General features: G+C 38.3%; 1 protein-coding gene and 1 long non-coding RNA gene across 2 annotated transcripts; one reads left to right on the forward strand and one right to left on the reverse strand.

Moving 5' to 3' along the window:
* Positions 1–1915: 1915 nt before the first annotated feature.
* On the forward strand, positions 1916–6911 carry LOC306888644 (extracellular calcium-sensing receptor-like; the record flags this gene model as incomplete). Its single annotated transcript, XM_079447083.1, has 6 exons — positions 1916–2145; positions 2324–2618; positions 2920–3690; positions 3842–4063; positions 4282–4405; positions 5998–6911. 6 exons carry the CDS (start codon positions 1916–1918, stop codon positions 6909–6911), a joined length of 2556 nt encoding a protein of 851 aa, XP_079303209.1.
* A 763-nt stretch (positions 6912–7674) lies between these two features.
* Positions 7675–11649, reverse strand: LOC306888544. The gene is made up of 3 exons (XR_013785757.1): positions 11534–11649; positions 9413–10851; positions 7675–8989 (listed from the first exon to the last, which is right to left on the reverse strand). It is a non-coding gene; the product is annotated as an uncharacterized lncRNA (long non-coding RNA).
* Between the last annotated feature and the right edge of the window lie 5410 nt (positions 11650–17059).

A 17059-nucleotide genomic window follows, 5' to 3' on the forward strand; every position in this document is an offset into this window, starting at 1 on the left:
TGCACACTGCGCACAAAATGTTCCTGCATCCTAGGAACACCCTACTGTGGAGATCTGGGTCGAGCACACCCCAGTAAGGGCATTGATTCCATTGCGAGACACGAACAGCGCATTTTGCGGAAAAAGTTTATGGTATGTGAAAAAATGCCCCCCTCCATAGGACAATGCGAGCTCGGCTATGATAGCCAGGCAGTCATTGAGCTCGCATCGCCTGTGAAGGAAGACTGTGTATATGATCGCCGTGAATCGGCAAAAAGCTATGGAGAACTCAGAAAGCGAAAATATACGAGATGAAAGGGGGTTAGGGATTTCAACGTGACTGAGAAATCCCCACAGTCTATCTGTCGGTTAGAGTCAGAGGTGGGCAGGAGGTGATGGCATTTGGTGGGACAGGCATTGGTGTTGCGGTGAAGAGCGAGTATTGTGGTTTCACTTGGAGAAAAGTGTTGTATGCGGCTGGGGGCGGGGCTGTTTGGCAGCTCGTATGGCCAAGCGCTTGCATGGGCTGTGAGCCCCGAGCCAAAGGGGGCAGCTGCGGGGCTGTGTGTGGCTGCCCGTGTGGCCAAGCGTTTGCCTCGCCGAAATTGCATCATCGGAATCTGGGGCGTGGCCCAGGCTTGCTGACGGCCTAGCGCGGCTGTAAGATGCCCTCAAGGAGCTGGTCCTTTTTACGACCTTTGGGGCTGGGGTGGTCTTGGGAGAGAGGTTAGTTGGTTTCAAATTTTTGTACAAATCATATAACTCTGCTTTATTAAACTTGCGTGGGGCCTGGAGGTCGGAGTTGGTCAGCGCCTGCCTCAGACTCGGCACGGTCCGGCATCGTTGGCCTGGTTGACTGGTAGGAAGACGCCGGGGGAACCGAGGTTCTCACCGGAGGTGGCGAGTGTGAGCCTAGGCGTCTTGGGAGGTGGGTGGCTAAACGAGCCGAAGACCGCCCGCGAGATGGGGCCTGGGGCTCGATTGCGTTGCTACGCCGGGAAGAAGTGGTCCTGGAGCCGGTTGGCTGTGGCGATGGGTCCGGAGGAGAGTTGGATTCATCTCCAGACGAGGAACTTTCACTTTGCGACATGGTGAACAACGTCAGACGGGCGAACCAGATGCTGATTAACCGTCAAATGAATAGAAGTACGTCAGCTGTATTTATATCCGTGCATTGATTGACTTGAGTGCGTACCACTTGTGTTTAATTAGGCTAAGTATCTGACGTGCTCCTCCCAAACTTTGTTAATAAAACAATTTAAAATTAAAGCCTGATAGCATTCCCATTTTTTTTTTTACAAAATGTAACTTTAATCTGATTGCTTTGTAACTAATTATAATTACCAGTTTTTAGTTTCATGATTACGTAAAACCATTAAATGAATTCAGTCACCCCACAACCCTGTCAATACATCCATATTTTGACCAAAACCTATGCATTGTCGCTTTAATTCCACGTGAGGAATACGGCAAACAGTTGGTGCCGAAACGATCGTGGCACTGCTGCTTCTGCTATGCACTGCTGCACCGCCTCGACGCCCAGTGTGAGTGTACTAATCTATTAACATGGGCACCAAAAAATATCCACATCCAGTATAAAACAGGCCTTACCTCTATTCAACAACAGTTGTAAAGCATTTGACCCCGTCCAAATCAAATTGGCAAGGCGATTGTGGCAAATTTACTGTTACTCTAAAAAAAATACACACAAACACACACAGGCACACACAAATCTTTCTTATACTGTATGTAAACCTATAATTGTTGTTTAGAAAATTTGCAATACATTTGAGACACATTATGAATGTCAGATTTAACCACACCCTTTTTTGTAATGCAGTTACAGCATACCCTACAACAGTAGTGACTGTGGTGCCCATATATAACAAGTCAAAGCATATTTTTCACCTCACATTTGGAGTGCCTAGCAAGAGAAATGCATGTTAATCTTTTATTGACCTTGACACTACTATGTATTACCAGGCTTTGTCCTGCTGTGTGTGGGCCTAATTTAAACAGCTGCATACTCCAAGGTGACCCTCAACTCCCTGCACTCTTTGAGGATGGAGACTTTGTCATTGGAGGGGCTTTCACCATTCATTATTATGTGAGGACTGAGAAGCAAACCTACACTCAACGGCCACAACCACTTGTGTGCAGTGGCAGGTTAGAGTTTTCTATAAATTTGATTAAAGTCCATAGAATAATATTGAATGGATTGAACTGCTTGTGCTGAAAGAAGTAGTTTTTTATGTAAAACAAGCTAATGGATTATTTTAATTCATATTTTATGTATTGATAATAGTATTAATAATATGGTTTATGCATGTGTGCACTTCAACAGCATGAACTTCAGAGAACTGCACTTTGCTCGTGCCTTACAGTTCGCCATCCAAGAGATAAACAACAGCTCCAATCTCTTACCGGGCATCACTTTAGGGTACCATATATATGACACTTGTGCCTCTGTGGCAATGGCAATCAAAGTAGCATTGCAACTTGTCAACGGACTAGAACCTGTATTTAACGACACTGATTCCTGTGCAAAATTTAATGCAGTTCCCACACTAATCGGAAATTCAGCTTCCACTGCAGCTATAAGTATTTCAAGACTTTTTGGTCCTCTTAGAATCACACAGGTGTGTTCTATATATATATATAAGTGTTCTATATATATATATATATATATATATATATATATATATAAAATTAGTTTTATTATTATTATTTGTTTTTACTATTTCCTATTCTTCTTTAAGGAATGAATAAAAATGTTGCCATTTTAATCAGAATGTACTCTTAATCATTATTGTAGCCTAAGTGTCACATAATATTGCATGTAAATGTCTGTGAAATTGTGATTTGAGCAATCAAAATGTATTTATTTTTCATATACAGAAAAAAAAAACTAACAAAAATGTTTTCTTCATGGTACACTAGGTGAGTCATTACGCAACATGCGCATGTCTCAGTGACAAGCGGCAGCATCCTACTTTTTTCAGGACCATCCCCAGCGATCACTATCAAGCAGCAGCACTGGCACGGATGGTCAAGCACTTCGGATGGACGTGGATCGGGGCTGTGCGCAGTGATTCAGACTACGGGAACAATGGTATGGCATCATTCCTGAAAGCTGCTGAGGAGGAGGGAATCTGTGTGGAATATTCTGAGGCCTATTACAGGACCCAGCCGCACAGCAAACTAAAAAGAGTCGCAGATGTCATTCGCTGGTCAACGGCTCGTGTAGTAGTTGCGTTCATGGCCGAAGGTGATATGAGAATCCTTTTAGAAGAGCTGAGCCAGCAGCCTCCTCCCCCGATGCAGTGGATTGGCAGCGAGGCGTGGGTCACAGACCCACAAATGCTGCGGTTTAATTTGTGTATTGGTGCTGTGGGCTTTGCAGTCTCGCGGTCTGTTATCCCTGGTTTTCGTAACTTTCTACTTGATCTGTCTCCAGAACAAGTGCTGAAATTCCCCCTGCTGACAGAATTCTGGGAAAGCTCATTTAGCTGTAGTTTAAAACAGCAGACAGGTTCTTCTACTGGTATGCCTGCATGTGATGGCACAGAGGACCTGCGCGATTTACAGAACCCGTACACAGACACGTCCTATTTGGTGTACAAAGCCACTTATGCTGTAGCTCATGCCCTCCATGGTATCGTCTGTAATGAAATGCGATGTGACAAAAACATCAAAGTTGAGCCCCAGAAGGTACATTTTCTCATTGTGAAATATTTTGACAAAATTTTGAAGATTCATTCACAACACATATTTAAAAATCCATCACCTTCTGTATATATCACACCCAGTATTAATGTGCTGATTATTCAACAAATAATTGAAATAACAATCCATCATACAGGTTTTTGATCAACTCAAGCGATTGAACTTCACTATAAATAATTATTCTGTTTCATTTGATACCAACGGAGACCCAGTGGCTACCTATGAATTTGTGAATTGGCAGCGTCAGGGAGACGGTTCAGTTGATTTTGTGACAGTGGGTCAATATGATGCATCCCAACCTAAAGGCCAAGAATTCAGTCTGAGTAGAGCTATCATTTGGTATGATGGCAGTGAAAAGGTATAAAGTTTAGTTCTATTCTGTGTGTATGTGATTAAGATTTCTGTGCAGTATCCCTTGATTTTATGGGAGTGTCTGTAGACATGTCTACAATGTAAAACACATATATTGTTCATGGCACATACTTCAATTAAATAAATAATTTAAATCATTAGCTGTTTTTCCCCAAGCCTTGTTTATTTTTTTACCTTGATGTTGTGTGTACTTGTCACTTGCAGGTGCCTGTGTCTGTGTGCAGTGAGAGCTGTCCTCCAGGTACTAGGAAGGCTGCACAGCAAGGAAGACCTATATGCTGTTATGACTGCATTAACTGTGCAGAAGGAGAAATCAGTAATGAGACAGGTACTTTTTCAAAACATATTCTTGTGAATGAATAATGCATTTTTTTTTTCTGGGTCAATAATATATAAGTGTCCATGCTAAATTAAAGAGCATATATATATATATATACAGGTCCTTCTCAAAAAATTAGCATATTGTGATAAAGTTCATTATTTTCTGTAATGTACTGATAAACATTAGACTTTCATATATTTTAGATTCATTACACACAACTGAAGTAGTTCAAGCCTTTTATTGTTTTAATATTGATGATTTTGGCATACAGCTCATGAAAACCCAAAATTCTTATCTTTGTGTATCAGACAGTGCCACCTTGAGGAAAAAAAATATGCATTGCACGTATTGAATCATCAGATATGTATATAGTTGCTCTGAAAAAAATACTTACACATTTACATACCTAGCGACCCTATACAAAACAAAAATAATAATAATAATCAGAAAACAGGCATTCCTTTTTTATTTCACTATTTTGTTTTCTTTTTATATTCTTTATAATGAATAGATTGAGGAATACTAAGTAAGTTGCTGTCTAACTTTAAATAATGAAGGAGGGAGAGGGACCCGAGGTATGCATTTAAGGGTTAAATAAAGACATTTAAAATAGTTTACAAAAATATCTGCAAAGAGCTTGACCAAGTATTTTATATAGATTTGCGTGTGGTGCATTGAGAGGTTCTTATTCCACAACACTTATGTGTGAACTCAGTCAACACACGTGCATCTGTCTAAGACTTTGTCCTAAGCTTTTTTTTTTTTTTAATAATCTAAAAGCAGTCTATGAGTAGTCATAATTTTTACAAAATATTTTTTTGACTCCTAAGTCAAAACTTAAAGGGATAGTTCACCCAAAAATGCATTTGTTTATCTGCTCACCCCCAGGGCATCCAAGATGAAGGTGACTTTGTTTCCTCAGTAGAACACAAACAAAGATTTTTAACTCAAACCATTGCAGTCTGTCAGTCATATAATGGCAGTCAATGGGACCCACGGCATTGAGAGTAAAAATATGCCAGAGCACATTAACGCGTCACGTGCCGGCTGTTGTGAAAGCACTTAGGACAGTTGGACATTGCAGTGGATAAGAGGTAAAAGATTATATAAATACTGTTCAGTTTCTTGAACAGATCGATCGATTGTTTTATGTCATGAGCCGCGGGGTTTAATTTGGTTTTGTCTGTGTATGTTTGTTTTTTTTTTACTCAAAGCATGTGTCCCATTGACTGCCATTATATGACTGACAGACTACAACGGTTTGAGTTAAAAATCTTTGTTTGTGTTCTACTGAAGAAACAAAGTCACCTACATCTTGGATGCCCTGGCGGTAAGCAGATAAACATCAAATTTTAATTTTTGGGTGAACTATCCCTTTAAGACTATACTTAGGAGCATTTCTGATAAGTTTTATTTAATTGTATTTTTAATGTATGTTTTAATAAATTAATGTATAGGACAAAAGAGCATTGTGTCATTGAGCCTTTTTTTTTCTGATTTTGTCATTCTAAATCAGCATAGTCTAATCACCTATATGTTTTTGTTTTGTTCCTGTGGTTCATGAATGGCTGTTAAGCACTGATTTCTTCATCTTCCAGATTCTTTAGATTGTCACGAATGCCTACCTGAGTACTGGCCCAATAAAGAGAAGGACAAGTGTCTTCCTAAACCAGTGGAGTTTCTCTCCTGGGATGAGATCCTTGGGATTATACTGGCTGCTTTCTCTGTTGCTGGCTCTTTAGTAGCTCTGAGCATAATTTTAGTGTTCTACAAAAACAGGACCTCTCCAATAGTAAAATCCAATAACTCAGAGCTAAGCTTCTTGTTGCTCTTCTCATTGTCTCTGTGTTTTCTCTGTTCGCTAACTTTCATTGGTCGACCCACTGAGTGGTCCTGTATGTTGCGTCACACAGCATTTGGGATCACTTTTGTCCTCTGTATCTCCTGTGTTCTAGGGAAGACTATAGTGGTGTTAATGGCCTTCAAAGCTACACTTCCAGGAAGTAATGTCATGAAATGGTTTGGTCCTCCTCAACAGAGACTCAGTGTTTTGGGCTTCACTCTTGTACAGGTCCTTATATGTGTGCTTTGGTTAACAATATCCCCACCATTTCCCTACAACAATATGCAACACTACAAAGAAAAGATTATTCTAGAATGCAGTTTAGGTTCATCTTTTGGTTTCTGGGCTGTACTGGGTTATATAGGTCTCCTAGCATTTTTTTGCTTTGTTTTAGCTTTTCTAGCCCGCAAGCTGCCTGATAATTTCAATGAGGCTAAACTGATCACATTCAGTATGCTCATATTCTGTGCTGTATGGGTCACATTTGTTCCAGCGTATGTCAGCTCTCCAGGGAAATTTACAGTAGCCGTCGAGATATTTGCCATTTTAGCTTCAAGCTTTGGTCTGATTCTCTGTATTTTCGCTCCTAAGTGTTTTATTATTGTCTTTAGGCCAGAGCAGAATACCAAAAAACACTTAATGGGTAAAATACCAACAAAATCCCTCTAAAACACACACATCTCTCATTAGATATCACATGATTTTACTGTGTCAAGTATCACACCACTGAAATTCAAGCTTTACATGTTTGTGCTATATGCACAAACAAGTACTAATATTGTGGAAATTTTGATATGTTTACTGTTTAAAAATATGTATGCATTGAGAGTCTTTTACACTTATTCACCCAATAGAAGATGTATAATCAAGTGTTTATTCAGCATTTTTCTAAGTTCAAGACTATACAAATAAGAACAGTTTTATCTAACATGGCTTTGAAATATATATATATATATAAACTTGTAATGTTATACTAATCTTGTGTTATACTAATTCACTTTAATATTTTATTAAAATAACATGAAATATCAGATAATAAATTCATTTAGAAATTAATCACACTGTCACAGTCATGGACTTCTGTGTTTTCTTTTTGTTTGTTTTTTTCTCCCCACACGGAAATAACCTATATAAACATATATGTTTTAATATAGGTTTTGATATATGTTTTAAATATATGTGACATATATAAAATTGGCCGTTTTCCTATAATATATGTACATATATGTACATATATGCACATATATGCGTACATATATGCACACATATATGCGTACATATATGTACACATATACGTGCATACATGTACCTATATAGGTACATATATGCATGTATATATATGTGTGCATATATGCACCTATATGTTTACCTATATATTAGTAAAATTATTAAAATCCATAGCTGCTAGACAACATAAATAAAAGCCCAAAATGTCGAAATTTAAATTTTTTATTTACTTAAGAACAATCAAATAGTACAAGAACAAAAATAAGACAAAAAACTGAACAGAAAAAAAATAATTATCTTGATGATCTTCTCAGCTCCGTGAGCTTCGAATTGATAGACGTGCCTATCTGCCCTCGGGTGGCTCACTGTAAAATCCAATTAGTAAACCTTACTTAAAAAAAAGCATGCAAACCGATTGCCTTAAAAAAACCAAGTAAAGTTAAAAGGGAATAGTTTGTAGTATTAACAAACGCCTATCTAGTATTGTATACTTACAAGAGAGTTCCAGTAACTTAAAACTAAATTGTAGCATATACTTGATTGTTTACTTTAGATGTACTCATCTTTAGTACAGGTTACTCAGAATTACTATTTTTAACAACTATATAATTTCAAGTGAAATGTACTTTGGATGTATTCCAAACTACTGATTTATGCAAGTTGAGCTAACTTGACATTTTCTGCATGCAACTTGAAATTTCTAAGTTGACTTTACTTCAAAAGCAATCCAATTTACTTGTTAAAACCATGCAAACCGATTGCCTTAAAAAAACCAAGTAAGCATTACTCCAATAACTTAAGTGCATCAATTGTCTATTACAAAACACTGAGAAGGGGTTCGCAATTTCACAAAGAATACACTTACACCTGGATAAATACTCTAAGGCAGTGACACAGTTCAAGGGTAAATTTGTTGTATTTTTTTCTTCTTAAGAACTGACAGGCACAGGGATGGTCCACACAAGTTTGCATTGGGGTTTACAAATTTTTAAATTTTTAAAATAAAATACAAACCATTTGATGGTACAATAAATCTATATAAAATCTACATAAAATAAATTTTGTGGAAAAAAAAAAAAAAAAAGACCCTGACCTGACTGTAACATCCTAAACCAACAGATTTAACACTTCAGTCAATATCCACTGTCATGAAACTGAAATCTAATGCAAATCATCACCATTCTTACACATTTGTTTTAACTTAACAGGAGATTCTTAAGTGACTGCAGTTTTGGTGGGAGTTTGTTCTGTCCCAACCCAAGCATTACTTTCTGAAAGAAGTTGAAAGTGTTTTTCATGTTTTTGGGGTAATCCAAATTCAAAGCATATGACAGGCCAAACAAGAGGCAAATTGCCTGTGGTAGATTCTGCAGATTGTCAATGACAATACCTCCCTCAACAATGATGGCAGTAGAAACTGGGTCAAGGTATAGTTGATTTGGTAAGAGAGGAATGTGTTCATCAATGACAGTCAGCACTCCAACAGGTACTTGTGCCCAGGCCTCATCAGTATCAGATGCCTATAAGAAAACAAAACAATAACAATATTACAACAGGGAAATGTTAAAAGGGATTATTAATTGTCAGTTGTCTGCCCTGCCTAAACTGTCATTTAGCCATTCATTGTTAAGTATTTACATGCATTGTTTTTTTTAAATCTTTATTTATTTTTATCTCAACTCATAAATATTCAAGGTATAGTACTTACACTGCATGAGAAACTTTTCATGCATATCACATTGTACATATCACATTATGCATATTACATGGCTTGCAATATGATTGTAATACTTCCAAAGAATATATAATAATAACAAGTCTTAGTTTTAGGTTGACATAGACAGAGAGTACACTGGACTCACATTGTTTAATGAGTTTTTTTGTAAACCCATTTTTAATGGAAATAATAAATAAATAAATATAAAATATAACTGAGAACTTACAAAGCAGGTGTTGTAGAAGGTACTGGCATCATCAAGCATGACGGGCAGGCCTCGGAGCACCAATGTGCGCATTGCTGTCACGTCTGGTTTCTAGGAGTAGATAATGAAAAACAAATGAAGTTTAAGATCATGCAGCATTCTGAAGTTACAGTACCAATCACTTTCTTAAAGGATTAATTCTCCCAAAAACCTAAATTTTGTCATCAGTTGCTAAACCTTGTCATTTTAAAAAGACCTTTGTTCATCTTCAGAACACAGATGAAGAAATAACAAAAATGAAATCCCGAGAGCTTTCTGTCCCTCCATATGCAGCCTTGGCAACTACCACGTTCAAGGCCAGAAAAGTACCAAGATGATTGTTACGAAGCTATGAGAAGCTATTATATTTATGAAGCTATTCTATTTCGCGCAAAGGAAACTAATGACTTTATCCCATATTTTCGTCTCTTCTGCATCGCTTGTGGATGCATATTCACAAGAGTACCACGACACAAACATGTGGCGACACCACATGCATGCATTAGCATGCTCTCGTGAATACGCGTCCACAAGGGACGCAGTAAATGAAAATTTAGAATAAAGTCATTTTTGTTTTCTTTGTGCAAAAAAAAGGATTCTCGTAGCTTCATAACATTACAGTTGAACCACTGATGTCCCATGGATTACTTTGTCAATGATCTAAACTATCTTACATTGTGTTCCAAAGATGAATGAAGGTCTTGCAGGTTTGGAACAACATGAGCCTGAGTAATTAATGACGGAATTTTCATTTTGGGGTGAACTAACCCTTTTAAAGTTTCATTTTAAACAAGCGTAATTATCATAATGCTCCTTGATAGTGCAGCAACTAAACGGGGAAGTAATTCTTAAGATACAACCCACAGCTAAAGTGTTTCTCAAAAACAGAACACAACTCTTGTAACAATTACAATATTGCCAACATTACTTTTAAATACTTTAAAATAATAATAGGTAGCAACATCTTGATCAACTTACAACAATAAATAAAATTAAGGCTGCAGTAAACTCACCGCTGTATTAATTTGTTGCATAAGTTCAGCCAATTTCTCTCATTTCTCTCCAACAGTACCTTTCTTGGACTTGAAGATTGTGACAAACCGTTGTGTGTAGCGATCCAAGGCACTAAAAAAGTCACTCTGCAGATCTGTGGTGGCTAATGTTTTAACAACTGTCCCCTTTTGTCTGCAGAAAAAATACAATGCTGACAGCTCCACTGCATCTGCAAGAAATTATTTAAAGTGGAGATATATTTTAAGTTGTTTTAGTCTCTCAATGTAATACTTAAGGTGCATCATAGCCAACACTTTCACAAATTAATCTCTACTACTACTACTACAGAATAAAATGTCCTCACCTCAATTGTATCAAGATCTGTGAATTGAAGACCACTCAGGAGGCAGTTACCAGAAGCACTTCTTCTGAAAAGGACAAAAAAAAGTTTAGTTAAAAGGAAGTTCTGCCTTACAAAATATAAATGCATTCATTCCTTAATATGTTCATGTTTTACAAGCATTACAGAAAATACTTACCACTATAATATAGCTTAAAATCTAAAAAGTGTAACAATGTAATGAATAGCTACACTGTGATTAATATTTAAAAAAATGGACTAGACATTACAATAGAAAATTAATAACGAACACAAAAATACTAACGTTAACGTTACTACTAATAATAAAGCACCACAGTTTTATAAAATCATAGAGGAAACACTGCAAACTATTACACTAATCATTAAATCGATTAAATCGGGCAAGCATATATTTCACAATCTTTATTCACATCAATCACAAGCCACTGGTAAGAGATAATATTGGCCAACCCTTCACTTCACATCTAAATTTCTACTTTTAACATGGAAATAAGACATTTGGTTTGTCAGTTCGGGGTAAAATACAAAACTATACAACATATCCAATTGGAAAAAGGCAAAATAGTTTTTTGTGGTTTGTGGTACCTGCTAGTTTTAAGTGGTTCAGACCGTGTTCTTCTAGCACCGTATAATATCATAATTATTTGGTAAATATGCATTAGATTGGCAAAAAATAGGACAAGCAGAAAAGAAACATTCACATACAAGTTGCTTGCTTGATTACTTACCTTATTATTCTTTAAAAACGTAACGAAGCTTCAGATGTTAAAAACGTCCGTAGTCTGGCCGCTGCTTCTCTTCTGCAAAATGGGCGCCAATTCACCCGTTCAAACTGAGCGCGCACAAATCCTATTACGCATGCTCTGACAAGGCCTGCTTCTTCTTCCTCTTTTTCCTTCTTCTTTATTACTCTTGGGTGCACTGCTGCCACTCACTGGTGCAGTAACGTCATTGCTTCCTTTGTTGCTACTTAAGTGTTGCAAGTAAACATCACTAAAACTACTAAGTAAATTGTTTTACTTACTTACTTACTTTACTTTTGTCATTTAGCAGACGCTTTTGTCCAAAGTGACTTACAAATAAGAAAAAGTAACTAAAACTAAAAAGTTACAACTCTATAAATACTATCTACCCACATATATAAAATAAATAAAGAAATTAAATAAAATTGACACATGCATATAACAACAACATTTCAATAATAAACATATCAATGAAAAAATGTAATAAAAAGCTACTACTATCCCTTGCCGGTGTCCCTGCCCGGTGGAGTCGCACGGTAGAGTCGATGGTCTTTACACTCTTTACTTTTTTACTTTTGTCATTTAGCAGACGCTTTTGTCCAAAGCGACTTACAAATAAGAAAAAGTAACTAAAACTAAAAAGTTACTATTTTACTTACCCTGCAATTAACTGTAACTCAACAAAACCTTGTAAGAAGTATATTTTTTAATATTTGAGTAAAGTTTACTAATTATATGTGAGTCAGCAAAGCTATTGGAATTTACAGTGCTGCTGGCCACTTCTTCAATGTAGCATCTAGAGAAGACAAAAATAATAAGACAGTATAATAATAATAATAATATAGTGTTTCATCAGGAACCTGAAGTGCTTACAGTACAGCTGCGATTGGACACATATTTTGGATAAAGGGCTGATCATAATAAAAAATGCGTCATGTAAACACATCAATTGGAAGATTCTGATTGGATTCTGCTAAATCTGAAAGAAATTCTGATTGGAAACATCACCCCCCCTTATTTTTTAGCAGCATCTTTCTTTCATATGCACATGTCCGTCATGGGGACTGCATTGTTAACAGTCACACGGTCAATCATGTGCATCCAAAGCAGAGAAAATTCATGGATAGGAAAAATTTAGCCACTCCCGCGTTTTTTGGTTTGCTTAAAACACACCTTTCAGCCATATTCATGTAGAAACTGCATTAAGACAATACAGAAAACATTGCATTTTGCATTGCATTTGGTGGATGTAACGGTGAATGTGTGGATGTGTATGAGCTGTAATGTGAATCTGGAAGTGACTTGAAATTGGAAAAAAGGCTTGATTGACAAAATAAAAAAACCACAAACCATTTTGTTATACATTTCCTTCTTTTCCACTATCTTCATACAAGAAAGAATTGACCTTGTAGATTTTTCAGGAAAACGTGTAGACATCATAGCTTTCCATCTCCTCTCACTTATTTGCCATAGTTAAATTCCATAACATGCCAATTACATGTGATACCAATTTCACGTGTTCGCACATACGTTTTTTGCATTTTTTTTTTTTTAGTTAGTTCTTACTTATTGCCTTGATAATAGAAAACATGAGCTAGGCATCATGTATGACAGTTGCCAAAGTGAGATATGAGCTACAAAATGACCAGTTCCTGCCATGAGCTATATAGGAGACATATCTTGTATGTACATATAGGGCTTATATGTGGATATAAAGAAGCAATACAGGAGACCTATATGGCCTTTATATGCACATATATGCACCTCAATTTTGCCTATATGTGGCATATATACGCATATATGCAGCATATATGTTATCATATATGTGCATATATACTGCATATAGGTTTCATATATGCGCATATATACTGCATATAGGTTTCATATATGCACATATATCCTCATATAGGTTCTTTCCATGTGGGTCCTGCCTGAGTTTCTTTGACCTAGTTTTCTCTCTTGTCTGATTAGTTATTCATCTCACCTGTTTATGTTTATTATCTCGTTAGTCTTTCCTGTAGCTCAAATAGTAGAGCATGACGTGCGCAAAGGAAGGGGCCCAATATTTGCGCTCCCGCACAAGCGAAAAAGACGCCGAAAACGGAAGTGCGTGACAAATTTCCCCTGCAACAATATTCGGGCTATATTATTATATATTATTGTGCATTATGAAGCAGTTTTAGTTACATATGAAACAAGTCACCCTCCGCGGGCCGGATTCAGACCCGTGCACTGCGCGACTGAGTTGTTTCTGAATCAAATGATTCGCGATCCGATTGGAGCGATTCGAAACAGTGTCAGAATCATCACGTTGACCGTTTCCGTCGTATTAAAAACATGCCCCCCATCCCCACCTGCTTTTTTCATTAATCACGCCCTGGACATTATATTGATTTATATTTATTATTTTGTGTATATTATTTAAAAAAATGTATATGACATGCTTATGTTTAGGGTTAAATAAAATTAATAAAAATGTTTCAGTAGTTGATTGATATTTATTATTTTGTGTATATTATTTTTTAAAAAGCATATTACAGGTTTATGTTTAAATAAAATGAATTAAAATGTTTTTTCAAATATGTTTTTTGTGTGTATAATTTGATATGATTCATCAGATTTAATTTATGTGATCAAAAGACACTTCAAATGTTCAAATGTAAAATATTTTATTAAAACGAATACACGTAATATATACAACATATATACAGGAAAGAAATTATTTATTGAGGAGGATACAGGACAATATGAACGAGTGGGCCCATGTAATATATACAAAATATATACAGGAATGATATTACTGTATTTATTGAGGTGGTGGAGTTTGGCCTTTATTTTGCTGCCGCTGTTCTGCCAACCAGTCATCTAAAGATTTGCCATCTGAGGCACGCGAGCAAAATGTGGCATTACCATATCGGCTATGGCCAAACTCTTTAGTTTTAGGCTGCCCACATTTGCTGCACGTGTTAAAAGTAAACCCTCGCACATACTTCCTCTTATGGACTCCGCTTTCCTCCTCCAGAGCCCCCTGGCGCCTGTTCCTCTGGGTGTAACGGGACACAGGAGCATCAGACACAGGAGCAGGTGGAGCTGGGCCTGCACCGGATGTCGAAGAAGTAGAAGAGGGAATCACCATTGCCACAGTCATGTCCGGGTTAAGGACTAGTGTGCCTAACAATGACCCAGGTGCTGAAATGTGCTGCATAGCTCCTGGTGCTGTGGGGGCAGGTGCAATGAGGCACTCTGTGGTGGCAGCAGCGGGCCGTCGACCTGGTCGCAGAATTGGAGCCTGTCCTTCTCGATTTGGCGGAAGGACAAATGGATGTTTTGGGCCTGATGTCGATGGCGCTTCATCCAATTTTTCCCTCGGTGGAGGAAGCTGCATATCGGCCACAGCAATTGGGTCAGGTGGAGTCAGTCCCTGAGCGAGGACTGTCATTTCCTGATTCTTCTGCCGCCGTTGAAACCAGAAAAATAAATTACTTGTATTATATATATGTTTAGAAGTATTCAATTAATTTGAAGCAAATAATGTGCCTTGCTTACCACTGAATGAGTGTCTTCTGGTTTAGCTCAAACAGCTGGATCATTGTTTCATCCATCAGCCTGCGACTGTTAAGCACCAGCTCGCGGATGTGGTGGTAATCTGAGAGGATTTTAGACCACCTGGGGGTGCAAACTCCAGCCTTCTTGGTAGGCGACTTGTGTAAAGCACAAAGCTGGATACAAATGGCCTCAACCAAGCGGCTGGTGTTGGGCCACTGCGCTGGACCCCCAGGATGTCCAATCAGACACCGTTTCACACTCTCCACACCCGGTGTGACTCCGGACCGCTTCGGTGCTTTAAAGCGCCCATGTGTGAGCTGAGGCTGATGTCGAAGCTGATAGTTGACCCGCTGTTTATCAGTTTCAGGAAGAGCTGTCCACAGCTGGATGGCCTCTGTCACCTGCAGGTCAGTGAGGTAAGGAGCCTCACGAAGACCCACCAGGTAACCAGCCAGATCCTGAACCTTGTCCCATCCAGCGATGTCATCAGGTCCAATGACTGCTCCCTAGTATATGCAGATTAATGTTAATATATGTGGAATAAAATCAGATTGGAATTAAATAAAGCCCTTGAAGTGTTTTACCTGAGCCTCGTCGGAGAGACTGCTTCCAGTGTCGGATGGCTGTGACAGCACTGAAGGGGCAGGGGCAAGAGGCTGTCCTTCTCCACCAGATGATGTGGGAGGTTCAGCCAGTGACGCTGGGGACTGAGGCAGAGGCAAAGATGAGGGGCTGTTTTCGAGATTACGACAGGGGTCATCCTCATACAGCACTGGAACTGTGATGTCCTCTATGATCTCTTCCTCAAACCTCTCATCTTGCAGGTCCTGGTCATCAACTTCCTCCACCAGCCTGTCTTCCTCCTCTGGGTTCTGGAGCACTGGAGTCAGTGTTTTGCCAGTCTGGCTGTAAAGGTACTCCATTCCCAGCAATTCACCAACAAGAATAAAATGGGGGAAAAAATAAAGTGTTCAAAAATACATTTAATCCCACTGGTCACAATAGTGAATGTAAAAAAGGTTTTCACTTATAAAGCTCTAAAAACCTTACTGACTGAAGTTTTAGTGCATTTCCTGCAAATATGGAAAAAATAAAGGGTCTCAATTAAATATGTGCAGTTTCACTGTAACAGCACGGCCAGGCTCTCCCGTCACTCAACTCCCACGATCTGCCTCACCTGACTTCTAATCACGCACACCTGCACCTCGTCATCACCCTCATCACGGACACTTCATAAGCACTCACCCCAGTCACCTCAGTTGTCCGATCTCGTTGCTATCCAACGGACTCTACTCGGAAGACCTCCAGTTGATGAGTATAACCTCTGATTACCTACCTTGTGTACTAACCTCCTGTTCTCCGTCCCGTCCTCTTCTCTGTCTTCAGACCCGTCTGTGTGTGATCAGCAATTCTGGGATCTGACTCCTCTCCGGCCACGTACCACCCGCCTACGAAGCAAGAAGACACAATTAGCACTGTCATCCGACTCCCGGAAGAATCACTACAAAGAAGCTACTCACCTCGTCTCACGATCACCAGCACCCAAGTCCTTTAAATAAAATCACTGTTATTGCACCTACCCTTGAGTCCGTCTGCATCTGTGACATTCACATGGTTACTGCAAATTGTCACATGACCAGAGCAGTTTATTTCCTGTTTTCACCTTGAGAAGATGACTGCATCAAAGCTCCAAAACAAAATTGCACCAGCTAAACACACCAGTTAAAGTGTGTTAACATACAACAAATATTTTTGGTCCACATTATCTTTAAGGTGTCTAGTATTAATATATGAATTCACAATTAGTCAGTTTTATTGAGTGTGGTCAAAGAATGAGTAAACATTCCGGTGGGATAACAGTGAATTTAGGTATACCTATAAATCCAATTGCAGTTGTTAGTGAAAGCTGCACTAAAATGTCTAAAATTACAAAATATTGCACTAAATTAAAAGTTCAAATGTCAC

Source organism: Barbus barbus, assembly GCF_936440315.1.
Source record: "Barbus barbus genome assembly, chromosome: 22".
In the NCBI taxonomy this organism is placed as follows: domain Eukaryota; kingdom Metazoa; phylum Chordata; class Actinopteri; order Cypriniformes; family Cyprinidae; genus Barbus; species Barbus barbus.